The sequence below is a fragment of the Bos indicus x Bos taurus genome, chromosome 12, assembly GCF_003369695.1.
Source record: "Bos indicus x Bos taurus breed Angus x Brahman F1 hybrid chromosome 12, Bos_hybrid_MaternalHap_v2.0, whole genome shotgun sequence".
Taxonomy (NCBI): Eukaryota; Metazoa; Chordata; class Mammalia; order Artiodactyla; family Bovidae; genus Bos; species Bos indicus x Bos taurus.
Window position 1 is genome coordinate 15,205,155 of NC_040087.1, and position 27,274 is coordinate 15,232,428.

The 27,274-nt window shown below is 39.3% G+C and overlaps 1 protein-coding gene across 1 annotated transcript in view; it reads left to right on the top strand.

Annotated features, from left to right (window-relative positions):
- The window catches only part of GTF2F2 (general transcription factor IIF subunit 2), a 136,506-nt gene extending 110,638 nt beyond the window's left edge, over positions 1 to 25,868 (top strand). Inside the window, exons 6-8 of the mRNA XM_027557193.1 lie at positions 1,322 to 1,421; positions 11,429 to 11,572; positions 24,609 to 25,868. Of these exons, the coding sequence (XP_027412994.1) occupies positions 1,322 to 1,421; positions 11,429 to 11,572; positions 24,609 to 24,728 (364 nt within the window). The 3' untranslated portion in view covers positions 24,729 to 25,868. The remainder of the gene's footprint in view (positions 1 to 1,321; positions 1,422 to 11,428; positions 11,573 to 24,608) is intronic.
- Positions 25,869 to 27,274: the final 1,406 nt, after the last annotated feature.

Genomic DNA, 27,274 nt, shown 5'->3' on the forward strand with positions numbered 1-27,274 from the left:
TTCATGTGAAGTTCCACTTTCTTTAAAACTGTATCTTCTTTTTTTTTTCGTCTGTATCAAGTAGATAATTTTCTAATATGGTTCTCAGTTTCTTTGCTGTGATCATTGCATCGTTCCTTTGGGGTTCATTTAACTTCTTGCTGAAATGAATCCTTGAGTAGTTCTCTTGGTGAGGATCTATGTTTTTGTATGAGTATTTTTATTTCATTCTTACTCTTTGATTATAATTTAACTAGACATGGCTGGCAATTATTTTTCCTGTAGTGCTTTAAGTTAAGAAGTCTGTAGGTACAGTGGTGCCTTTTGTCCTTTAAAAATAGTTACTTTGGAAAAAAGTAATCATTTTGGAAAGCTATACCTTTTCCTGCCTTAAAACGTTTTTGTTTAGATTTACTGTCTTCATATACCAGAATAATTTAATTTTTAAAATAAGTAAATGGTTGACTGTGAGTCACTTGGTATGGTAATATATGTTACCTTTACCTTTACCTAATATATTTACCTTTTGTTGTTCTTCAATTGGTAAGTCGTGTCAGACTCTTTACAACCCTAAGAACTGTGGCCTGCCAGGCTCTTCTTGTCCATGGGATTTCCCAGGCAAGGTACTTGAGTGGGTTGCCATTTCCTGCTCCAGGGGATCTGCCCGCCCAAGGATGAAATCCACATCTCTTGTATTGGCAGGTGGATTCTTTATCACTGGGCCACCAGGGAAGCCCACGGTAATATTTAGTCCAAAACAAAATCTCCTAAGATTGCTATTTGAATATGTACTAGTATTATATTTTATAATATGCTCTACATAGTGTCATATGTTTATTTTACAGTTCTTTTTCCAAAAGCGCTATTTTTAGTTGCATTTTAGTTTAAATGGATCATTTATCTGCACTGTCCAGTGAAGCAGCTACTGGCCTGAGTGCTGATGTGTCCTGTTTTTATGTACTTTTGTCAAATGATTGGAAGTTTTAAATAAATACCTTGATTAGTTTTAGACCATATAACTTAAGATAATTCATTTTTACATGCAGATTTTTTTTCCACAAATTTAAAGCTGATTAGCTTCTTTGTTTTAAAAGTTAAGGTTTGACTGTACAGTATATGATTTAGAAGGAAGTTGTAGAAATAAATGAGATAGTTTGTATGTTTAGTTGGTGGTCTGCTTTCCATGTTATAGTCACATACAGTGTGTTTTTGAAGTATTAAGGCTGATATATCTTCTTTATATGTGAAGTATTAGGTCTTAATAAAAAGATTATCGGAATACCTGTTCAGGTTTCACTCTAATAAACAAGTAAGTTTGTTGATAATGCCTTCTGTTTTTCAGATTGCAAATAGAAGAATCTTCCAAACCTGTAAGGCTATCACAGCAGCTGGACAAAGTCGTGACAACCAATTACAAACCTGTTGCTAATCATCAATACAATGTAAGTCTTCATGTCGTTCTTCATTCTGGTCTGTCTTTAATGTCATAGACTCTTAGGTTTTGAAAGGACCGTAGCAGTCACACACCTTGCTGTCAGGTGCTTGAGGTATCCAGGCTTAGTGGGCAAGATAACAGTTTGCTGAGCACAGAAAAGGTATTCACTCTATAGCCAAAGTCATACAATGAGAAGACAACCACTGCTGAAGTGACTCCTGAAAAGTTTTTCAGAGATAAAACATTTCTTCAGTGTTTCTAATGTTTTGAAGCATAGTATCCTTAAAAAAATATATTAGCTTTAGAGTTTTTTCTATACCTTTATAACTGAGAGTAGGATCATGAACCAATGGTCATTTTTCCCATTATTAAGATTGCTTTCCCTAGTTTCAGCTTTTCTAGGAATTTTTACAGCCTCACACTACTATGTAAAGTGTGGGCTGCCTGTATGTAAAAAAACTTTTTCATTAAAGTATATTGTATGTACTATATTTATTATATATATTGGAAAAGGAAATATCAACCCACTCTGGTGTTCTTGCCTGGAGAATTCCATGGACAGAGGAACTTGGAAGGCTACAGTCCATGGGATCGCAAAGAGTTAGACATGACTGAGTGACTAACACACACTTTATGAATATATAGTGTATATATTTGTACACATACACAGTGTGTGTATGTATAGTACACACATGTATACATCTTATGTGTACTTTGTGCCGGGCAGTACAAAGGTCTAACTGTTGTAATTATTGCTGTGATCCTTATTTTATAGATGAAGAAACTGGGGCACAGAGAGGTTAGCTTCCTTGAGGTCACACAGCCAGTAATCAAGAGTCCAGACGTTGAACCATGGAAACTGGTTTAAGAGCCTTACTATTTTTTTTAATTGAAGTATAGGCAACTTACAATATTGTGTTAGTTGTTGGTATCCAGCAAAGTGATGTGATTATATATGTGTATGCATGTATATACACGTGTGTGTATATATGTATAGTGGTAGTGTTAGTCGCTCAGTTATGTCCGACTCTTTGTGACCCCGTGGACTGTAGCCCTCCAGGCTCCTCTGTCTGTGGAATTCTCCAGGCAAGAATACTAGAGTGGGTAGCCATTCCCTTCTCCAGGGGATCTTTCCGACCCAAGGATTGATCCTGGGTCTCCTGCCTTACAGGCAGATTCTTTACTTTCTGAGCTACCAGAGGAGCCCGTGTGTGTGTGTGTGTGTGTGTGTGTGTGTTTCTTTTTCATTTTAGGCAATTTCATATATAGTAGTATATATCTGTCCATCCCTTACTCCTACTTTATTCCTCTGCCCGTTTCCCCTTCGATGACCATAAGTTTGTTTTCTGTGTCTGTGAGTAGGAACCTTACTCTTAAGAAACCTGCGTTGCTGTAGATCCTTAGCAGTGCTAAAAGAGCTAAGAGATTTGGGTCTTTAAGGACCTGCAGTGTAAGGAGAAAGTGATGATTTTCTGAAAATAAAAGGAAGTCCAAGTTAAGTCAAGGAGCAGTTGAGAGTTGATACCTCTGTGTCCTACTTTGTTGCTTACGATTTCCCCTTGATACTGAATTTAGGAAGAAATAAATACTCTTTTTTAAGTTTGGCCTTTAAGTTACAAGCTTATCAAATGATGCAGGTTAGTATCTGCCCAACCACTACTTTATGATATTTGAATATCTTACGGTTATTTTATAAAGACAGATAGCAAATGTAGACGCCTCCAGGGCCAAGCAGGCATCTTCTTGGGTAGGATGCTGAAATTTAAGAAGGTAAATGGTAGAGACTATGATGAACTGAAGTGCATGTGTCCCTTCTAAAGACATCCAAATTTTAAAAATTGCTACACTGTTTCTCTCTATTGTTTATAATAGGAAAAGACTAGAAACAAATGTCCAAAAATAAGGATTAGTTCAGTACTTTAACAATTGTTATTTTTTAGTGCTAGGTGCTAGGGTGATTTTATCCTGATTTTCTCTTTAATGAAATCTTTTTGAATTCTTGGAATTGTCAGTCTTTTTGAATTGTTGGAACTGTCACAGTGAATACCTATTGTCTGAATTGTTACAGTGGAAGTTTTACAGTGTAAAGTTTTTCTGTTGCGATGGGAAAGGGGGGAAGCTAGGAAAAAATGTTGGTACTTAGCATGACAGTGGCCTACCACAGTTACATAAGATTTGTCTCCTCTGAACAAAAAAATGTTTTTTGGTTTTTTTTTTAATGCCAATTTTATGCCTGCGATACCTACTCTTGGTGAACCAAATAAAGTTTCTGTCTTCAAGGAGCTACCATTTTTTTTCAGTTTCTCTGGTCATGCCTTTTCAGACCCTGTTTGGGTATAATCTATATTTCCTTTGACCTAGTGAGTCCACATTTTTAAATTACAATTGTTTTTTTTCTTTAGTTCCATTACAAGGGTCACTCTTGTTATACTGCTACATACCATCCTTTCTGAGGCAAAAGGAAAGTCTCTCTTAGGTCAGAGCTGGCACTTTGGCGTGTATCAAAGCTCTGACCTCTAATTCATGTTCAGAGTGATGTTGGCGCTATATCTACCTGGCAGGTATAGAAGGATAGATTCCAAGTGTCATATTTTTGGAGTGCTTTTCATTGCTCTCTTTTTAGTACTAAAATAAGTACAAATACATTGTATTGTGAACCACTTGTTAGGATATAAAGCTGTCACATCCCTTTTAAAGAGACTCTTTAACGTCAAGTGACATTTCAGTTCATGGTATCAACTTTTGTTAACATTGTCATAGCGTTAATGAGTCATTAATATTAATGTAATTATAGTGATGAGTCATATACTCTTCAATTAACAAAGATTGACTGTAAGTTACCATGTTACACTGCTTGAATGTTTAGTGATTTCCGCCGCCCCCCAACTCCATGAGAGTGTATCGGAAATTGGTGGAGGCGCCTGCATAGCTCTTAAAAGCATAGACAGCATTATAATAAAATGCTAACTATAATAAGAGTATAAAGCTTTTGTTTTTGTGGTCAGGGAACTAAGAGCCCACAAGGCACGTGGCCGGGGAAAAAGGTTTTTACTGATAGAGTCATATAATCCAAATATAGAGTCACTGATGTATAAGATTCCTCTCAACTGCCTCCATCCCTGACTGCAGGTAAGGGTGCCTGTGTATGTTCTGTGTTCTGGTTGACTTTGTGGACATCATTATCCCGCCTGTGTAAATGCCATAGCATTCTTTTATGTAGTCTCCAGTCATAGGACCTTTCTCATAAGGAATCCCTTTTCTCGTAAGAAATTGTGCCCTCTACAAAGACAGAAATATAGATCAATGGAACAAAATAGAAAGCCCAGAGATAAATCCACGCACATATGGACACCTTATCTTTGACAAAGGAGGCAAGAATATACAATGGATTAAAGACAATCTCTTTAACAAGTGGTGCTGGGAAAACTGGTCAACCACTTGTAAAAGAATGAAACTAGAACACTTTCTAACACCATACACAAAAATAAACTCAAAATGGATTAAAGATCTAAACGTAAGACCAGAAACTATAAAACTACTAGAGGAGAACATAGGCAAAACACTCTCCAACATACATCACAGCAGGATCCTCTATGACCCACCTCCCAGTACAGCCACTATGGAGAACAGTGTGGAGATTCCTTAAAAAACTGGAAATAGAACTGCCTTATGATCCAGCAATCCCCTGCTGGACATACACACTGAGGAAACCAGAATTGAAAGAGACATGTGTACCCCAGTGTTCATCACAGCACTGTTTATAATAGCCAGGACATGGAAGCAACCTAGATGTCCATCAGCAGATGAATGGATGAGAAAGCTGTGGTACATATACACAATGGAGTATTACTCAGCCATTAAAAAGAATACATTTGAATCAATTCTAATGAGGTGGATGAAACTGGAGCCTATTATACAGAGTGAAGTAAGCCAGAAAGAAAAACCCCGATACAGTATACTAACGTATATATATGGAATTTAGAAAGATGGTAACAATAACCCTGTATACGAGACAGCAAAAGGGACACTGATGTATAGAACAGTCTTTTGGACTCTGTGGGAGAGGACGAGGGTGGGATGATTTGGGAGAATGGCATTGAAACATGTATAATATCATGTATGAAACGAGTTGCCAGTCCAGGTTCGATGCACAATACTGGATGCTTGGGGCTGGTGCACTGGGATGACCCAGAGGGATGGTATGGGGAGGGAGGAGGGAGGAGGGTTCAGGATGGGGAACACATGTGTACCTGTGGTGGATTCATTTTGATATTTGGCAAAACCAACACAATATTGTAAAGTTAAAAAATAAAATAAAAATCAAAAATACAGAATCTGTAACTCTTCTAAAAAAAAAAAAAGAAAGAAAAGAAAAAGTGCCCTCTGTTGTCTAGACAGTGGTCTCAGTGCTGGCTGTAGACTAAAATCACCTGGGAAGCTTTTTAAAAAGAAAATACCTTCAGAGATTGGTTGTATTGATCTAATGTGGAGGCCTACTATCTTTAAATTTTTTACCTAGGTAGTTCTGGCATTCAGCCACTGATCCAAAGAGACAGGAAATCTGTCTCTTGTGGCATGTCTGCCATCTCCTGTGGCATGGGGAACAAAAATGATACCTAGAAGGGAAACCAGGAAGTCTCTTTCCACTAAACCCAAGGCTTTTTAGAAAGAATTAGTATCTTCTTGTCTCTATTACCATCAACTCCCCACCCCACCCCCCTGCCCCCAGCTTGAAAAGAAGACTTCTCTTCGCCTTTTCTCCCCACCCTGGCAAGAGCTCTTGGTCTGAAAGTGATAGAACATTAGAAGAAACTGTTTCATTCTGTGGAGCGACCAGTTGTGTTGTCTTAATCTTCAGAACTAAGGTTGTTGGGGGTGTTTTTTTGGCTTGGCTTTTTTTTTTTTTTTTGGTTTTTAAGTATTTATATATATATATAAATTTGGAATTTTGTTGATTAAAGTGGATGCCTGCGAGACTGAATCTAAAGGCCTATTCAGCAGTATTTGCCTACTGTATTATATAGTCTAGTGTAAGAATACTACATGGTTTAAAAAAAAAATGCTGCATGCTTTGTCCATTTGAATTTGCACACCAAAGACTGATCAACCCTGAAGAATTAATTTCCTCCCAAGAGATAACAACACATTAGACAGAAATAGAAGCATAGGGGGTGGGGGAATCTTTCATAAGGATTTAAAATGCAAACCATGATATTCAAGCCTGTCACGCTCACTTTAAAAGTTAAAAACCTCCACAAAGACTGTCTTGACAAAGCAATCAGAGTATTTCTGCAAACAACAATCTAGAAATTTACAGACATCTGTATTATAATATTTTAATTGGAAGTGGGTGGCATTTATAATTTTAGTCAGGGATTATTGTTTCAGTAATGACAGTTGAACAGCCTTATACCACATCCACAATGGGTGTTCAACATTTGGTTGCAGTTCATTCTTGAATAATTGGTTTTATATTTTGAAAGTAAAATTGTATATGATGGAATTGGGGGGTTATAAAAATTTGTGCCTGGAGATGAAAGTTCTTTCTGAATTGACATTTCTGTGCAGCTGGTGATGCCTTAGTTTATGGTCACTGGGAGCAGATATCAGTAATTAAAATTCATATAACACAAAAGCTACTTCTAGTCTAATAACTAGCCTAGTAGTATTTTGTGGCTGCGAACAAGTTAGAAATCTGATTGCTTTGAGTGTCGTTTCCTGATACTGCCAGTGCAAAACAAAATGCCCAAAGGAAAAAGAGCTAAGAGGAGAAGAAATAGCATTATATCCAAACAGTAGTCTTTTCCTAGACTGGTGCATATCGTGTGTTGTTTATTTGTGAAATTAATTTTTAGTACAGAGTTATAAGTACAACATTAAGACTTCCATTTGTACACTGATGAGCTTAGAAAAGAGAAGTTGCCTCAGGGATCTTAGTTTTGGCATGAGTATAATTTGTTGCTAATAATTTCATGATCATGGGATCATTTTAGTCCCTTTTTATAGTTATATGTACTTTGGAACCACCTGATACCACAGAGCAGAATTGGGGTGATGGATCTCTCTTGAACATTATTTAAAAAAAAAAAAAGATTTAAATAATGCAGTACTACAAAAATTTTATTGAGCCATTGATAGGCGTGGTTAATGCAGAAAGATAAGCATACAGGTCTTGTGTGTTTTCTCCCCATTTTAAAGGAGGAGAGCACCAATGTTAAATGCAGTGTTTTTGAGATTGAAACATGTAAACCAAGATTTAAAAAGAAAATTTTCTGTGTAGAATTGGTACTTTTCTCACTGCTCATTAACATTACAAATCACAACCTAATCTGACTCTTAATCAATACCTTCAGTATTGATTTTGAAGTTTCTTTCTAATTTATTCTCAGTTCTTATCTTTAGTCCTTTTGGGTCTGACCTATGGCTTTTAGGGTTGGGACAACTTGATAACAGACGCTTAAGTTTTTCCTCTCTACTGCCTACTGGACTGTATGCCCTCTCTAAAGTGGACTGTCTTGCTTTGGTAGTAGAGTCGCTCAGTCGTGTCCAACTCTTTGCTACCCCATGGACTGTAGCCTACCAGGCTCTCCATCCATGGGATTTTCCAGGCAAGAGTACTGGAGTTGGCTGCCATTTCCTTCTCCAGGGATCTTCCTGACCCAGGGATGGAACCCAGGTCTCCCACATTGCAGGCAGATGCTTTACCATCTGAGCCACCAGGGAAGTCCTATCTTGCTTTACCAGCATGTTTTGTTACTTGAAAACCTTTTTCCTGTTCATCTTCCTAGCTTCTCGAGTCATTTTACATGAGGAAGAGAGGGCTAAGAGTGGAAGCTGAATTTGCCATAACTTCTGTTTCCTATTCCCTGAATTTAAATTTTTCCATCTTCTTTCAGCATAAATTAAAGCTGGGATGGAAGAGAAGAAAGAATACGGTACAACTGTGGCTCCATACTGAGAATACAAAAGCATAGCACTAGCCTTTTGCTAGGTTCCCACCTCTCTGTCTTGTTTTTCTTGAGGATCAGTTGTTGTAGCCACGCGTTTCGGGAAACAAACTCACTCAGAAGGACAATGCAGATAGTGGAGTGCAGTTTGTTACACCAGCGGGCCCAAGGCAAAGTCTCCTCTTAGCCAAGGACCCCGACCAGCATGTGTGAAAATCTTTTATACCCCATGTGTACGTGTCTGAACCCACCACTCCAGATTCCTTAAGACTTACATAAACCAAGGAAAATACAATCCCAATAACCCCATCATTCACGTGCTATGTGCTCATGTGCTCAGACAGTCAAACAATTAGCCAATAATCAGTAAACCCGAGGTTACACTCCGATAGATACAGAAAAATTTATGGCCTCTCTGGAGGAAGGGGTGATTAGTATATGTTTTCTCTTAGGCGATGAGTAACCTAGATACGATCTTTAAGATTCCCTCTGTCTGGAGGGGGTCTTATCCTTCTGTTGTTGTTTTCATAGGCACTAAACAGAGTTCAGAGTCCATTGGAAAGGTGGCTGAGCATGATCAGCATGAACAGGCCTAAGATGGAGTCCAGGCCCTTTGAATTCCTTCTTCACAGTGACCTTTCACTGAATGAAATCCCACACCCCACTCAGGCCTTTAAGAAGGGAATAGGCTTTCTCCACTCTTCCTTTGTCTGATTCTACCTCCCTCTATTTTGTAGATGCCAAGTTAAGTTTCTTATCTTCCACTTGGTCGGAGTAAACAGTTATCGTATCTTCTTCCCGTGGTCCATACTTTTATACTCTTTCCTCTGGCCCTGCTTTCTACACTATCCATCAGAGTGGACAGAGCAAACCCTTTCAAGCACAGTGCAGCTGTGGAAGGGAATTTCAGGATGCAAACTGAGTACAGTTATAAACGGGGGAAAATATGACATAGTTTAGACATTGGTCAGCAAAGCAAGGCTTAAACGTGAATCACTTTAAGGTATTCCATGCCGTTGTTCCTCTTTTTAATCCAAAGAGCCTCCTTTTTGTAGATGTGTGGGCTTTGTCTTGATCTGTCATGCTTTCTTTCTCCATCATACAGCCACTGTCTGAGTTCTCTCCTCCTTTTAACCCGAGAGAAAGAAAATTCTGTCTCGAGTGGCCCCCAAGTCCATCTCTTTTGGTCTTGGCTATAGCTCTGCAGCCTCCTTTCTCGTGGAATCGGGGCAGAATCTGTACTTCTGCCTTTGACCATAAGTGCATTTTTTTTCACCTGATACTGGGCAGCCCAGTATCCCCAACAATACAGTCTGTGCCCTGCATTTACGCTTTTTTCCCAACATCATGAGTTGTCCTAGGTAACTCTGTGGTCTCTTTTACTACATTACTACATTTAAAATACTCAAGGCCCTCTGTATACATTTTAACACACGAGCCTTAAGAAAGGGATACCTTTTGAAAGAGAGTATCTTATTTACTCCCATATTTTAGTGCAGTTGTTGTTGTTGTTTAGTCACTAAGCCGTGTCCAACTCTTTTGTGACCCCCATGAACTGTAGCCCATCAGGCCTCTGTCCATGAGGTTTCCCAGGCAAGAATACTGGAGTGGGTTGCTATTTTCTTCAGTTTTAGTGCAATACCAAGCATCTAATTCATGCTTAATCTATTGAGGAGCTGAATGGATTTCAAGTTTTACTCTCCAGGTATACATATCACAAAAATTAAGACATTCAATTTAGCTCTTTCTTCTTGTCTAGCTCCTAATTTTATTTATTGAAAGACCAATACTGTTGTCAGAGTTACTTCTTGCCTCTAAAGTCTCTGATTATATTTAAGGTATATTTTTAGTCTTAACATCAATAGAAATTAGATTTTATCTCTTTACGTCTCTCTTGTTAAAATACAGAGAATAAGCCTAACTATATGAAGCTGGAATTTGTACAGAATTCAGTTGTATGTTTTGATATGCATTTCTCCGTCTTTGAAGTTAGTCTCTCTCTCTCACAGTAATTCTGTTGATGCACAAAAGATTGTGCTCTGACAGCTTTTACGCAGCCTGCTGATGCTTATTGACCAGGTGGGCTGCTGCTGCGGTCTGCATTGTTGTTTAGTCGCTAAGTCATGTCCACCTGTTTTGCGACCCCACAGACTGTAGCCCACCAGGCTCCTCTGTCCATGGGATTCTCCAGGTGAGAATACTGGAGTGGGTTGCCATTTCCTTCTCCAGGGGATCTTCTTGGCCCAGGGATCAAACTCGCATCTCCTTCATTGGCAGGCGAGTTCTTTACCACTGAGCCACCAGGGAAGCCCTACAGTTTATATATATATCTGTCCTCTAACAAGTTTCTGAGGCTTTATCAAGATAAAGTTAATAAAAAAAAAAAATGAAAAGCTTAATCAACGGACATGAATGCAAGCAAATTGCGTGTTTTCAGTAAAGAGCTAACTTTTTTACAAATGCACATATGTCTGGATGGTGACACCATTCGTGCCGTTGCTTACTTCATTTTACAGAAGAAGCAAGTTCAAGGAGGTCACGGGGTTGGGAGGAGAAAAGGCCGCCTGTCACCACCCTTGTTCTTTGGTTTTTACCAAGATTTCCCAAGCTTTTCCTCCCTAGAAAACCTGTTGTCTGATCTCTCTGCCCCTCAGCCTTCTTCCTGCCCTGAAAAACTCTCATTTTGAAAGATATTACCTACCAAATGGCATAGACAGATAAACTCTTTTACTGTGTTTTGGGTAATCAAAAACAAAGAGTTGCAAATAGACTTTGTGATCCACATGATGTGATTTCAGTGAAGATGGGCTTTGGGGGAGGAAATGGACACATTACATAAAGCTTTAGGGAACAGTGAAAATGGTTTACAGGTGGGCACTAACCTTCCTGGAGCCTTAAAGGTCTGAGGAGCCCTAGGAGCAAAGAAGGCCATAGATACTGAACTACCGCTCTTTGACCTGCTGCCTTGCAATTTAAAATCTAATAGTGGAGGATGGAAAAGAGTACCTGTGTTTCAGAGTGAGCACATTGAATTGATGCCTTCGGGACTTTTGCTTTCTTCTCATAGATTGAATATGAAAGGAAAAAGAAAGAAGATGGAAAGCGAGCCCGAGCTGATAAACAACACGTTTTGGATATGCTGTTTTCAGCTTTTGAGAAGCATCAGTATTATAATCTGAAGGACTTGGTGGACATCACAAAACAACCTGTGGTATGTATATGCTCACATTGATCCTTTAAATAGGTTTAAACAGGCTTCATTAACACGGCTTTACTGAAGAGAAGCATGCTGTGAATTAGTAAGTTCACCTGGACCTATGCTGGTGCTGGGTCTTGTTCCAGCATGGAAAAGCTGTCTGCGTGCAGTCTTTTTTCTTCCTTCCTTTCCTCCCCTTTTCTTTCTTCCCCTCTCTTCCTTTCCGTTTCTTTTTTAAATCTCAGCTTCATTGTTTTAATTTTAAATACATTTAGTATCAATAGTTCATATGAAGAAGAGGCAGATTTGTCCTCCTTTTGATCTTTGACTGATCCTTGACATTAAGCCTAAAGTCTCTTTGTTTATAGCATTTCTAGTCTTTCATTTGTTCTTCTCCCTCCCTCTAGAAAAGCTCAACTTCAAGAGTCACTGTTTTTTCACAGTGAGTGTTTATCCCTGTCTTGTGAACTGTTCTCTGTGGATTTTTTTTTAAATCATCTAGCACTAACATTAGGTCCTTTCAAACTTGAGCTGTAGAGCCTCACAGTGCTCGTTGAGATTATGCTTGGGTTGGCCTAGTCTCCATTTTCAAGGAAATTTTTAATAAATTGATGTTTTAGAAAATTTTTGTTCTATAAATAATCATTTTTTAATCACTTCTCCAGACATTTGTATTAATACCTATCTGAAAATAATCTGTGTTTCTAATCCATTTAAAATGCTGGAAACAAGGAAGGGATCGAAACCCTTTCTCTAGTCTTTGGGTCACATTTCCTTCCATTTAACTTTCTCACACCTAAGCTTAGCAAAGTGGCAGATTGAATTATAGCAGTATTTTACTTACAGATTTTTAAAACTTAGGTGGAAACCCCTTTATTCTTGTCCTCTTACCCAGTTTCCTTTATCATTTTATCCACCTTGCCAGGATGCCCAAGAATATGTTAATTCTAACTGCTCCATTTATTTGCCTCAGAATATGGAACAAGATAACCAGTTTTGTAAAATATTTTAACATAAATGACTCCATGGTTTGTTTTTTTTTATGTATTCAAAGCTTCAGGAAATTATTTCTGAAACGTCAGTATTGATGGTGCAGTTTCCCACTTCTGTAGAGATTTCTTTACTGTTACGCTTCATGCTTTCACTTTTTCATTAAGAAAGAAATTTGAATTCCAAAAGACCTAAATACTTTTTCTTTAACCAAAGAGAAGGAAAGTGCTCATGCTGGCAGTATTATCAACTCATCTTAATGACTTCACTCCCTTCAGCATCAAAGCCTTAGAAACAGCATTCCAAGCTAGATTAAAAAATTTGAAATAGAATAATTCATAAGCTAAACTCCATTTCTTCTGCTTTTAATGAAGTTTATCTTTGTATTTTTATATATACATGAAAAGGCTATTCCAGATATTCTGGATGCAAATGACGTAGTCTCATAGAATAAAACACACACACAGTTAGATGTGGGAAAGTAAGTGTTTGTAGAGGGACATTCAGATAAGTGCTAAGGAAAGCTCTTTCTTTGCCTTAACATGGAATGACATAATGTTTCTAAAGTTTATTCATTTTGCAGCAGAGAAAAAGGATAACTAGCTTTCTCTCTGTCTTGGCTGTTCAGATAATTTTTATGTGGTGGAACTCAGTGACTCTCTTAACAGAACCTCTTAATTCATGGTCAGTAGGTGGGCTTTAGGAGATCCAGCAACCCCCTGAATATGTACAGAAATGTGTGGATTTTTGGGGGGAGCAGATTTGTAGTTTATGTCAGATTCTCAGAGAGCCTGGGAACCTCAAAGAGCTTGAGAACAACAGATCTAGAAACTGAAATATTTTATAGTAGTTTTATTAATTAGGGACTAAATTGCCTGTAAAGCATTAAGTGTTTGAAGGCAGGTTTGTATATTGTTCACATCCCTAAATATTCATACATTCCACAACACAGTTATGGTAGCAATCCAATAAATATTAGATGAAGTGATTTAAGGAAAAGGAGATGGTGACATCCTTTACCTTTTAGGACCACCATATTTTCCTCGGGTGGATTTTGACAGACCTCCTGTTGTCTGTGGCAGGAGCGGGGTACAAAGAGCTGTCTCAATAAAGCATAGAGTGCCAGAGCTGCAGTTACTCTTGTGTAGAGGAGAGGACAGGACATGGTCACATGGGCTCTAGTCCTGCCGTTTACCTCGGTGGGATCTGGAGAAGTCACGTCGTCGCTAAAACTGAGGGAGCTGGACTGGATAATCATCGTGACCTCTGCCAGCGCTCCGTCTATGATTCTCTCCCTCTCCTGTTCCATCTCCTCTCCATCTCCCACTCACATTCAGACTGAGCTGGCAAAGCCCGTTGACCTAGAAAGTGGCTAGAGCCCAGCTCTCCTCCGTGTAGGTAATTCTCTCTTTTAAAAGGGTGACAGGACGTAAGTCGGTCTGTACTAATGGGCTTCAGTACACACACCCTTACTAATTTGATTTTAGTCTGAGCAGTACCAGGAGAATGAAGGAACCCAGTGTAGCATTAAAGTCAGTGATCCGGGAAGGAGACTTCCTGATGGAAAGAGCACAGGACTGGGAGTAACAGGACCTCAGTTCATGTCCCAGTCCTGCCATTTAGCCAAATAGCCTCAGGTACTTGAATGCATTTAATGGTTTAATACATTATATAATTTAATATTTAATTTACTTGATATATGACGTTCTTAATATAAAATTTACTAATATATTCAAGTTAAATGTGTATAATATTATACTTTGTAAATTTGTCTTAAAAATACCTAGTTTATAGGTTCCTTGTAATAATTTTAATGTTTATGAAAGTTGCATTTGTCAACAGCAAAGTATTTTGCTAATATTTATTGTTAGTATTATTAAACAAATTTTTGAGCCCTGTGTAAAAGGGAGGAAAAGAGATCTTCTTGGTGTTGAGTTCTTTAGTCAGTGCATTTAATGACACGCTCTGGTTTTCTGAGGCCCCCAGCGCCTCTCTTGATACCAGATTTCTGACCACGATGTGCTCATTTTAACACGTCCTCTTTGTTATTAGCACTACTACTATATTCTTAAGTTACCATCTGCTTTCTGACCTTTAGGATGTCATTTTTGACATTCTGAGTGCATCTGAAGTATTTTCTTGTTTTTCCAGTTCCTTCCCTTCCAGTCTTCTTCCTAAAAACCTTCACTCCTGCAAGCGAAATTATTGATTAGAGAAACTGCCCTTAAGGGCCAGCCTGTATCCTTCATTCACCAGTGTGTGACTTGCATAAGCAATCAGAGAGTTAAAGTTACTCATTAAGGACAAATAAGCCAATTTTAAAAGGCCAGGCTCTGGTAACTGATAAAAAAGTCAGAAACACAGCATCCATTTAAAGGAGTGTTTTCATGAATTTTAAATTTTGACTCCCCACCATCCCCCCGCCAAAGTAAAATATCAGAGGAAGCCTATTATTTCTCTGTTGACAGTCTTTGCTCTTTTACCTTAAATGTGTTATGTCAAGTCTTTCTTCATATTTTATTGTATCTGTAAAATAATACCATAGCAGCATTTCCTTCAGGAATTCAAGCCATTTAAAGCTTTATGTAATTGTTCCCTTTGAAACCCCAGACTGCCAAGACCACTATGAGGCCAAGTACCCTGTTCTCCAGCACAGCACCCCTTGCCCAGGGTTTCTTCAGACATCCATTTCTGTTTAAAGTGTCATCAGAAATCAGCTCTAATTGTAACTGAACCTCTTCATTTTCTTGTGCTCTGCGTCCATTTGATTTCAGGTCAAGATTCAGGGAACTTTATCTTTAATTATTGATGATCCCTTGTAAATCAGCAGTCCCCAATCACGTCGACTCAGTGGACCATTTGCCTTTAAATTCAGAGCGTGTAATTGAACAGTTTGCATGCTTTTATAAAGTAAGTTCACATCAACAAGAAAAATGAGGCAAAGATTTGCATGGCTTTGATTTTGAAGCAGCTTGGTATCCCTAAGCTTAAGTTGCCCAGAGCTAAATAATGCTCAACAGGCCGTTGCTCGTTTGCTCAAAATAGGCTTTTAATAAAGCCAGTGCAGCAATAAGGTAATGTTAACCTGATCCTCAGAGCTTGTTTCCAGACAGGCCTGAATAGAAATAAGTGGAATTTGGCATCAGTAAGATACAAGAAGATAATGTTTTTTAAAGGGAAAAAGTGGCTAAAGAATTTGATATACTTAGCATTTCTCCTGTCAAAAAATAAAAGTTTATTTACAAGCATATGTTGTTATAGACCTGTCAGTTGGCTGGGACTTGTTCAGCTGCAAGAAAAGAAAACTGAGCTCAAACTAGCTTAAGTAAAAATACAGTGTATTGGCTCCTGTAGCTGAGAAGTTCAGGAATGCATCTTGCTTTAGACATGGCTGGATCCAGCTGCTAATACTATTTAGTTAGCCCAGTTCCTCCCCACCCCTCCCTATCTCTCCTCATCATTATGTCTTTCCTGGGTGTTGTCTTTCTGCTCGGGCAGAATCTAGCTGTGTGGTAGACAAAGTGGCCTCCTGAAGCACTTCACAGCCAGCAGCCTCAAAGCATACGGAGAATGTCTGCCCTGATTATTCCAGCAGAAGCTCAGGGAAGATCTTAATTGCCGCGCCAGGGGTTGGATGTTCATTCCTGAACCAAGAAGATAGGGTAGGACCGTCCATCGGCCAGGCCCATTGCCTCTCGCACCCTTGCACCACACTACTTGGCTCGGAAATAGCACCCGCTGAGCCGTGGTCATTTGCTGTTACCTCAGATTTAGTCTGTTGAAAACAGAACTCTTGATTTCTACATCCCTCCAACCCCGACCCCCTAGACTGCCCCACTGCAGTAACAACACCGTGCCCCGAGTTGCTCAAGCCAGAAGTGTACTACTCCTCTTTTCTCTTCATGACGTCTGTGTCGCATACTATGATACATACGTATCCTACCTCTCTGGCTCGGAATCTTAAAAGGTGAAAGTAATCTTAGGGACAGTTCAGTCATAGTCCTAGAGCAGGAGTTGCCTAGTGGCCTGAGCCCAGGTCTTACTGCATCGCCTCTTCTGTTCAGACACGTGTATATCCAAAGACAAACTCAAAAAATGCTTTTCTGACAATGGGAACCCCTTTTTAATGACAGGAGGGGGGAGCTAATTTCTCTCTCAGACTGCTTTGAAAATGTCTGTATTATTAAGAATCATCTCACTAGTCTCAGCCATACACATGGAAAATGGAATCTAAGCTCTGTGCTAGCTCATTCAGTTCCTGACCCAAGTAAAAACAGGGCATTTTTTTTTTCCTCAGAAGCCAACACAACATTGTAAAGCAATTGTCCTCCAATTTAAAAAAAAAAAAAAAACCTGTTTTTTTGAAGTTCAGTGTTTAAAGTTCATTCCCAAAATGAACTGCTAAATAAGTGTTTTTATTATATGTCTTGTTCTGACATAGGCTTTTCCTTTTTTACGTGATTCCTTTTCTCTTTTTTCCCCCGAATCTTTATCATTTCCTTTCTATTCACATATTTCCTTTCAGTTCTCTCTTCATTTTTTCTATAACTGGAAGTTTTTAATTTCAAATGGTATTACCAAAACTAAAAAGACCACCAGTTGCCCAGCAAAGCATATTAACTAGTGACAGCCCTTTGTGAGACTTCCATTTTAAAAAATAATTATTTGTAGCTGCTGGTTAATTCAGTAGGTTAGAGTGTAGTGCTAAAAAATAATTATTTGCTATCTTGTTAATTTGAGCCTTACTTAAAAGTTTTAGAGTATGAAATGTCCTATTAAAATAAATTATTAACTATGTTGAATATAAATGGATAAAATTTAAATGCATTTATAAAATTTTAATGCTTTCCTTATGAAGAGAAGGTTCTAATAACTAATAGATTTACTACCAAGTTTATTATGAAATGGCAACATTTTCTCTTTTAATTTATCCTATGATTTGTCTCAGCCTTTTTATTTTATTTTTTTACCTAATTCTGAATGAGGTAAAATTGGGGGGTCAATTTGTTAGTATAACCAGTCATTATTTTGTATGAAATACTACGTAGATAAAAGCAGTATCTGACATAGGCTCCCAGTAAGCAAAATTGGGTATTATCTACATACAAAATCTAGAGTTTTTAATTAAGCAGTAGGCCATACAATTTGTGTTTATTCTGGAAATGTCATTACCCATAAAATCTCCTTCTCTACCTTCCAGTCCCATTTGATTTTAAAATAAAATGAATAAAGGTAAGAGGTAAAAAATAAATGTTTAAGCTCATTAGCTGCCTCCTCCTGGTTTCTTGATCCCTAAAGCAAGTCCCTAAAGCAAACTAGAAAGCCAGACTTGTTTCAGGCGTGCCGTCTTGTGGGAATTATCTTGGGGAAGAAGTCGTTTTCTGTGTGTTGGTCTCTACCTAAGAGCAGACATTACCCTGTGGGCTTAGATAAGTGTCTGAAGCTTCTGATCTCTCCAGCTCAGCAGGGGAATTGATCCCAGAGGCTACACCTGTTGGCAGAAAACCTTACGGTGCCTGCCTGGCTGGCCACCTCCAGTTCTGTGTTGCAACAGAGTGTTCCTTCTAGAATGTGCCAAGACGGATATTCTAATTCCATCATATTTTCCAGCCTGTATGGACTGATCCAAAGAGCTTGCCACTGTTAATTGGAAATTTTACTTTACCCAGGGTAATTTGGTAATAAAAACTGGTGTTATTTTAATTTGTTGTCAGCTAGAGAGGTCTTTTTTTCCTCATCAATTTAAAACCTTGTTTTCAGTACAGTTGTGTTTTTTTTTTAAGTTACAGTTCAGTGGATTTTCATATATTCACATAGTTGTACAACCACTGCCACAACCAATTTTAGAACATTTTAGTCACCCCTCAAAGAAACTCTGTACCTGTTAACAATTTCTCCTGTGCACCCACCCCCTCCCCAGCCCTAGCAAACCACTGATCCCCGCTATGTCTCTAAAGATTTGCCTGGTCTGGACATTTTCCTATGAGTGGGATTGTATGATATGTGGTCTCTTATGACTGACTTCTTTGATTTAGGCATAATGTCTTCTCAAGTTTCATCCATGTTGTATCATGTATCAGTATTTTCTTTTTTTATTGCCAGATATATACCATTATATGAGTATACAGCGATTTGTTTATCCATTCACCCACAGATAGTTGTTTCGTCTTTTTGGCTACTGTAATAAGGCTGATATGAACATTATGTACAAGTTATTGCGTGAACATATTTTTATTTCCCTTGCGAGTTGAACTGCTGGGTCACATGGTAACTCCGTTTAACTGAGGAACTGCCCGATTGTCATCAGTTATTTTTTAATCCTTAGGCAGCAAGCGCTTTTATATACTGTTGCATTAGAGTAAAACTTTACTGTCTATTCTATATATATTAAGGGTGAATAATGCCTCATCATCTAGCTAATTTTCTAAAAATTGTCTGTGGTAAAATAAATACCTAAAGACTCTCTTGCTTGCCATTTAATTTCTAGCATTGTTTCCAGATGGACTAATAATGACTATGTCAATTGACATCTTCTTATTCTTTGTACAGTCTAAACTACACGTCAGTCAGTAACCAACACAACATTGTGAAGCAGTTTTCCTCCAATTAAAAAATAAAAATAGCTAAACTACTCATCACACCAAATGCAGTTAGTTTCTGTAGTTCTAAATGTGAGAATTCATATTTATATTTCAGTAGGAATTTTTTTCATCTTTATCTAGTTTTGAATATCTTTTGATTGTATTTTTCTAATTAACGTTTTTAACATTAACTATATGTATATATGTATGTTTCTTTCTCCCCCAGTTGGTAGCCATAATATCCGAGCCTTGGAATACTTTGCAGTATTCCAAGGTTAAGTTATGTTTAGCATACAAATAAACTAATACAATTTAGAAAGCATGTCTTTAAACATAGTTAAAATTCAAAGTTGGCCCAAAGGTAGTAAACTTGATCTGAAATATGTAAGCATGTGAGTCACTTGCCACCGCTGGACAGATGAAGTGTTACTGAAAGTAAGATGATTTACCAGCATATAGATGTTAATGCAGCAATAAATTTCTTATTTTAGAGTTTGGACTAAGTGGGGAGGGCTGTGGAGTGGGTAGGGTTTATGGCTTGACCATTTCATTACCCGTCATCTCTGTACTCCTTAGAGTTTTTACAAAGGGAGGAATGCAGCCTGTGGGACCCTGAGAGGAAAACAGGGCAGAGACTAGTATAAAAACAGAGACGAAACCAGCAGGAAAGGGGGAGAAAAATGCTGAGATGGCCCAGGTTCCAGAGAAGCCCTCAGCACCGCCTTCCCTCCCACGTTCAGGGTTTTCTCTAAAAGAGGGAAAACATAGGTTGCCTTTGTTCACAGCTTATGCATAGTATGTAGTTTGTTTAATTTTTTTTTAATGAAAGAATGCTGTGCCTTGGAGCCACTGACCTCTTCATCAGTACGACCTCTGTTCTGTCAGCCTTGCTTACAGGAGTCACAGTCAATCATACAAAATCACATAAATATGAAGTGATACTTTGAAATGATCACAGAACTGATCATGGATGCCCTTGCCGCTGGGTCAGTGTATAAAAAGCGTATAAGCAGTTTCCCTTTGGTGACTGTTAACCAGTGCCATCTTTTGGTGTAGATTTATGTAATACACATTCCCTCCAGCCTTTGGGGACTGTTTTGTGATGAGAAGTCTAGTAAGGTAGTATCTTTATCTTACCTAAAAGCATTATTATTTGGTGATCAGCTCTCTGTCAAAGATATATGTTTTTTGGTTTTTTTTTTTTAAATCAACTTTTAGGAATTAGGTATAATTAATTCATTATTATCTGTGGTAATGCTTAACACTAAATTTTATAATGAAATGAAACAGATAAATCCTCCATTTGCAGTAGAGGAAAAGATGATATGAAAAATGGCAAGGGTGGAAGGTGATAAGGAGAGTGAAGAAGAGAAGCTAAAGTAGGCTACCGTGACTAGGTGTGTGCCTTGTGACTAGGTTTGTCTTAATCTTGGGGGAGAAATCAGGAATTTGATGTGTGAATTTCCAGCCTTTTGGCCACCACAGTTTTGTCTTGATCCACAAATGCACAGCACATCCTCCTCAGTAGACTTCTGGGCTCCAGAATGTGCCTTGCCTTCCCTTGCAAGGAGGCTGTAATGTTCTCTCCCTTTTTTCTCTGCATTCAGACTTGCTGTAAATACACCCCCACACATTCTCTTTGATGAAGACTTGCTGGACTTGAGCCAGTTTATTATTTCAGCTCTTGTTCCGCCAAACTGCAGATAGTGGGTAATGAGAAATCTTTCCAGTCCTATGTGACATAAAGGTGATCTTCTCAGTTCTGGACTCCTTTGTTTAAAATACAAGTGGTTAGGCCAAAGATTAAATTGCAGAATCAGTGTTTAGGGCTATTTAATGCTAAGAGGAGAACTAGTCCCCCTTGGTCTCCACACAGAATTGCCGTTTAGTTCAAATGATCAAATATCCCTCCTCAAAGAACCTAGCATCTTGGCTCCAGCCCCTCTCCAGTGCTCCCATGATGTCCTACATATGTGTCCTTGTTCCTGGGCTTCTGTTTTACTTTATGGTTGCCTGCTCACATGCCCTTGCTTCCCCCGTACACACCCGGATCTTAAGCTGTGAACTCTGAGGACGAAAACAGACTGTGTGCCACTCAGCCTGGTGCTCAGATCAATCTAAGTGTGAAGATGCACATGTTTTTAAAAGGGAAGTCCGATTACCAATTAATCTTCTGTCCTGCTAAAACCTTTAAAAATTTCCACCCCAGTTAGCTTTGTCTCAATAGTGTTTTAGCACCACAGTACAAATGTTAGTAGTAAATTCAGATTCAGGTAATACAGTTTTACCAATTTTTATTTCTCAAACAGGGTCATTGCTGTATGTGGTAGTGAGACGAGAAAGGACAACAGAGCTAGCAGAGTTTATTCCCTTGGGCCGTCTAAGTGATCTCCCCCAACAACCACCACCCCACTGCAAGAGCTAAACCCTCCTCGCCCCTCTCTTAACTCTGAAGCATACCCAATTCATTCAGCATTCGTGTGCCCCGTGCCTCTGACGTGCACTCAGGCCCTGCGGTGGCCGCACAGGGTTTGATGGGAGAGACAGGCGTGCACACAGACAGCTCTGATGCTGTGAGGGCTCTCCCTGGAAGTTCACACCACATGAAGTGTAGATCTGAGAGGTGGGACCGTTGGAGAAGTTTCCTTCAAAAAAGTGACATTTGCACCAAGTCTAAAAGGATGAGGAGTTCTGATCTGAAGGAAGAGGATAAGCCTTACAGGGAAAGCAAAGGGCGGGGAACAAGAGCATGCAGGCACAGAAATGGCCAGTGCCCGGCCAGGAGGTACTAGAGGATGAGGCCAAAGGGAAAAGACAGACCTGGGTGGATGCCTGCAGGAGAGTTTGGAATTTAACCTGAAGGCCAAAGGGGAAGTCAGAGAAAAGTTTAAACAGAGAAATGACATAATCTCACTGTTCTTTCCTTGTGTCCGTCCTTCTAGGGTTTTCTGACCTTGTTTTTCTCTACTGTCACTGCTACTTTCTCTGCTAATGCTAATGCCAAGTTAACTCAACTGGTTCTAGTCGAGTGGTCTTAGGTTTGGGATTTGGAACATTGTCAAACTTCCGAAGTTTGCCCCTTCTCCCACCCCAGAAGAGAATTCTGTACCATGACCCATCCCATCTTGTTAACTGACAAATTAATGGAGCCCTGACTATGTCTTGGCATTCTTGTTAAAAAAGAAAAAAAAAAAGAGTGACATCTTTATATTTAAAAAAAAATACTCCTTAACTTTATTATACTAATGCAATAAAATGAGAGTGAAGGCAACTGACTTTGTACACTTAAGACACTCAGTATTTTGTGTTTAGCCCTCTCTAGGCTTTTCATCTTCTGTGCCCGGGTTATGTACACGGGCATGGTAGGCTTGAGGAGAAGACAGTGTCTGTCTGGCAGCCACAGTGCTCCTGGCACTGCTGTCTTCATTTTTGAGCCTGCACTGTGTCCCCAGTTGTATGCTTGTTTGCACCCAGGGTCTAGCCATTCGCACAATAAACCGTTCTTTGGAATTTTACAAAGAAATCATTCATGGCACCCAAACTGAAAACCGAAGCCCATCCCGTCATTTTCCATTTATGAATCCTGTTTAACTAGAAAGTCGTTTATGAACAGTGTCCCATGTTTTCTATGCAATCTGAAGTAGCAGATGGCAGGCGTGCATATTACCTGGTTGTCTGAAGCCTACTTCAGTAACTCGCTGACTCATTTACACGGGTCCCTCGTTGGAGCCAGCTACAGAAGGCGTGGGAAGCAGGCAGGCAGGCAGGCCTCCTCCTGGGGAAACCCAGGCCTCCACCGATTCATTGCTGCCACCTGCTGGGGTGGGGAAGCCGCTCAAGTGAGAGCTGAGCCATCCGGGCCGTTTGAGAGACCTGTATGTAGTTCCAGTGCTAACCAGGGACCCCTAAATAAAAGTTGAAACTGTAGAGCAGTGCACCCGTCAGTGTAAGGTGGTGTTCGGTGGTGTTCGATGGTGTCGGTTAACACACACTCTCCAGCAACCGTGAGGCTCAGAAAACTAAATAACACTGCAAGGACCCAAGATCCCAGAGCGTTAGAGCCAGAAGAAGCTTTTGAGCACTTGCTGTAGACTTCAGTTCAGTCAGGCTCCAGGGGGCTTGTGAAATGCAGTTTCCCAAGCCTGGTGCCAGAGATTTAATGGACTCGACCTACAGCAGGGTTTAGTTCACAGGCCCCCATGAAGTTCTGATGCAGGTAGTCTAGCATCACACTTGAGAAAGGCACCGCCTTCAACACAATCAAGCCATTATCAGCCATTTTTTAAAATTAGTGCCTCATTTCCATAAATTAAAAAATTTATATCCTATTACATCTTCCATCAATGGGATGAGTCACTGTAATGTACCTGTAACTTGTTCTATGAAGCATACACACAAAAATTCTTGTTTGGCTCATTGGTTGTGTAAGGGGGCGGGTGGGATCTGTTTTAAATGTTTAACTTTTCTCTCTTCCCCAAGAAGGAAGTACTGTAATTTGTATTGGTTTATAGTGAAATGTTTTTCCACCTTGGGCATTGGCAAGCAAAGGTGGGGTTTGATACTACATTTTTCATAGCCATCATTTCCATGCCTCTAGTGATCATTGGAGAAGGAAATGGCAACCCACTCCAGTGTTCTTGCCTGGAGAATCCCAGGGATTGGGGAGCCTGGTGAGCTGCCATCTATGGGGTCGCATAGAGTCGGACATGACTGAAGCGACTTAGCAGCAGCAGCGATCATTTGGGTAATACCTGAATTTTCAGGTGCCTGAAATACCATGATTCAAAGTTCTGACCTCCATCATTTCTCACCTCTATCCTTTGGTGGACCCAAGCCCAAGAAAACTGCAGCCCTCAGGGTTTTTAACATATCTTATTCTCCCTTCCTCTGTCTAGGCAACCTTGGCCACGTGATACAAACAATATTAAACATACATAATGACTTATCTTATTACACAAGAAAAGCAAGTAGCCCAATAGCAAATTTGAGAACTCACCTTAGAACTGAGAATTCTGGGTGCCTGTCATGTGCTTGCTTCATAGAAAAATAACATATGCTCCTGCTTCTAAAATGACTGTTTCCTATCCAAGAATAACCCTATCTGACTGTGAACTCAGTGATACCACGGAACTCGGGAGCTCATTACACTTGGTATACTGTGTAAATTAAGTACCAGCAAATGTATTTCCTTCTAGACTCTCTTCTTTTTTTTTTTTTTTTTTAGCTCTCAAGGGCTGCTGGCATTCAGGACTTCCAAGCCCTTTAATGCAAATAATCATATTTAGTGCAGATATCATGTATTGTATGCAGATAATCAAAAAGGCAGTTTATTGAAATTCATTACAGAGAAATCTAATGGGGCTTTCAGAATCATAATTTTTGTTACTTATAAATGTAGTTTGGTGTATCATTTTATTTTATATTTTGTTTCCTGCCTTCTTTATCTCATCTGTCAAGGTTATTTTGGTTCTGTTTTTCAGTCGTACCTGAAGGACATCTTAAAGGAAATTGGTGTTCAAAATGTAAAAGGGATCCACAAAAACACATGGGAACTGAAGCCAGAATACAGACATTATCAAGTAGAAGAAAAAAGTGATTAAGAAGATGCGAAGCCCGCCTAACAGAACTAAAGGATGATAAACTGAGAAGACAGCCTTGATACGTGAATCCTTGAGCACTATCTATTATAGGGGGGAAATGACTGGTACTTTAATTTCTCTAGGTAAATTTTTTAAACAATAATTCTTGTAAAGTTGCTTAAATGATTTTTGAGGCAAAAGAACACCTTTATTTATATACTTGTATTAAACCAGATTATTCATGATGGGGTGGGGAGTTGAAAGGTTTTTCTTTTTAAATATTAACTTTAAAATGTAAAATTAGGAAATGTTTTCTAAATGAGGACTCACTGTCTTTGCGTGAAGAGTTGAAGTGATATAGATCCAAAGTGACTGGCACAGCAGGGAAAAAAAGTAGGCAACTACAGAAACTCTGAAAAAGAACTAAAGAAAAGTTTCTTATTCTGAAATTGTCAAAGAGCAAGGCTGTCTTTTTTTTTTTAAAACAGGTGGTTGTGTCTCATATTTGCACATATTAATGAAAGTATAGCATTTGGGTGTGTACTAAGGTAGCAGTTTGTTTTGTTTTGTTTTTTCTTTTTCAACACAGCAGTTTTCATCATAGCATACTTAACCCTAGTGACAGCGACATGAGAAGTGGAAAACGTCGTGGTCACTTCTTTCTTTCCTGTTTTCTTCTTTTAAAATAATTAGAAATTAAATGCTTTTCCAATTCGGGATGTACATCCCCCCTCATAAGCTTCTCAAAGATGTTTACTGCACACTCAGCGAGCCTGTATTGACTAGTGTGTGACAAAGGCTGTTTACCACTAAAGGAGGGTTGTAGGGGTAAGGTTGATGTGTACAGACAAACAGGTTAATGCCAGCTCCTGGGGAATGAAAGTGTTTCTTTTGTCTTTCTTTTTAATTAGTTTTAAATAAAAACAATACCTGTCCATGGTATTACGTAGCACAAAATGTTGTTATATATCAGGCAATCCAAAAGCATACCCACGAATAAGATCACCAAAACGAAAGAAGCTTTAGCAAACTAAACACAATTAAGAATTTATTTTTACTTGTTAATTTTATCAGCTGTTTCTGTATGCTTACAACCAAGAAGCAGCAAATGCCAAAATTGTTTAGTGTTATGTAATTAAATCATGGAAATAATCTGTCCACTGAGATAAATATTTTCCTGTATTATTTGATTTTTTAGCAGCAGAATGCTGAAGCTGAGTACCAGTGCATTAGATTTTTTGTCCTGGAATTCACAGTGAAATAAAACTAAGGAAGGTTGTCCCCTCCCCTCTCCCACCTCCAGTTGTCTTATCCTGCCTTATTTTGCTGTAGTAACCAAACAGTGTATCTCCATTACCTTCCTTTTTTTTTTTTTTAAGGTGTTTTTTGTTTGTTTTTGATGTGGGCCATTTTTTAAGTCTTTACTGAATTTGTTATAGTATAGCTTCTGTTTTATGTTTTGGTTTTTTGACTGCAAGGCATGTGGGATCTTAGGTCCCGAGTCAGGGATCGAACCCACACCCCCCATTGGAGCTGTAACCACTGCACCACCAGGGACATCCCTACATTACCTTTCAGTTCCCAGTTGCTTCAGGTTCAGTGTAAGCAAGCAGATGGGTAATGGTGTGACATATCTGTACATAGCTGAGGATTCTGGGCACCTGTTATTTGCTTTGTTCAGAGTATATGCTGCTACTGCTGCTGCTAAGTCGCTCCAGTCGTGTCCGACTCTGTGCGACCACAGAGACGGCAGCCCACCAGGCTCCCAGTCCCTGGGATTCTCCAGGCAAGAACACTGGAGTGGGTTGCCATTCTTCCCCCAGACCTTGTCTTCTTGGGTGTATGACACTGCTCTGAAACAGATCTGTGTCTCCTCTACCCCTGCCTTTTGTTTTGGTAGTGACAGCACCTGCCAGAACTTGCTGCTGGTAGAGTTGCCAGGGCAACTTTGTCTCATCTAAAGCTGTGCTTCGGTTATTTTCTGCCAACTTGGTTCTTAAGCTTGTTTTAGTTACCTGGTACCTTATCACACTGACAGTATCTTATCTCTTAAATATTTATTATCTATTCAGTAGAATAGGTGGTAGACTGGTGCCATTCCTGATTAATTTCTTGAAATTGCTTTCTCATTTATACAAAAAGACAGCTGTTGGTCAAGAAGGAGATTCTCTCTTCCACCTAGGTTCCCTTTTTCTTTTATTTCAGGACCCTCTTGCTCTGATAAACATGGTTTTGGCAGCCAAAAATCCTAAACCCTTATAACCACTGTGAGATGGCAAGAGAGGAAGGCTGATGAGGGAGATATACACCGGGTAAGATGTCCCATCGTAAGACAACAGGATCAGATCAGTCGCTCAGTCGTGTCCGACTCTTTGTGACCCCATGAATCGCAGCACGCCAGGCCTCCCTGTCCATCACCAACTCCCCGGAGTTCACTCAGACTCAGTCCATCGAGTCAGTGATGCCATCCAGCCATCTCATCCTCTGTCGTCCCCTTCTCCTCTTGCCCCCAATCCTTCCCAGCATCAGAGTCTTTTCCAATGAGTCATCTCTTCACACGAGGTGGC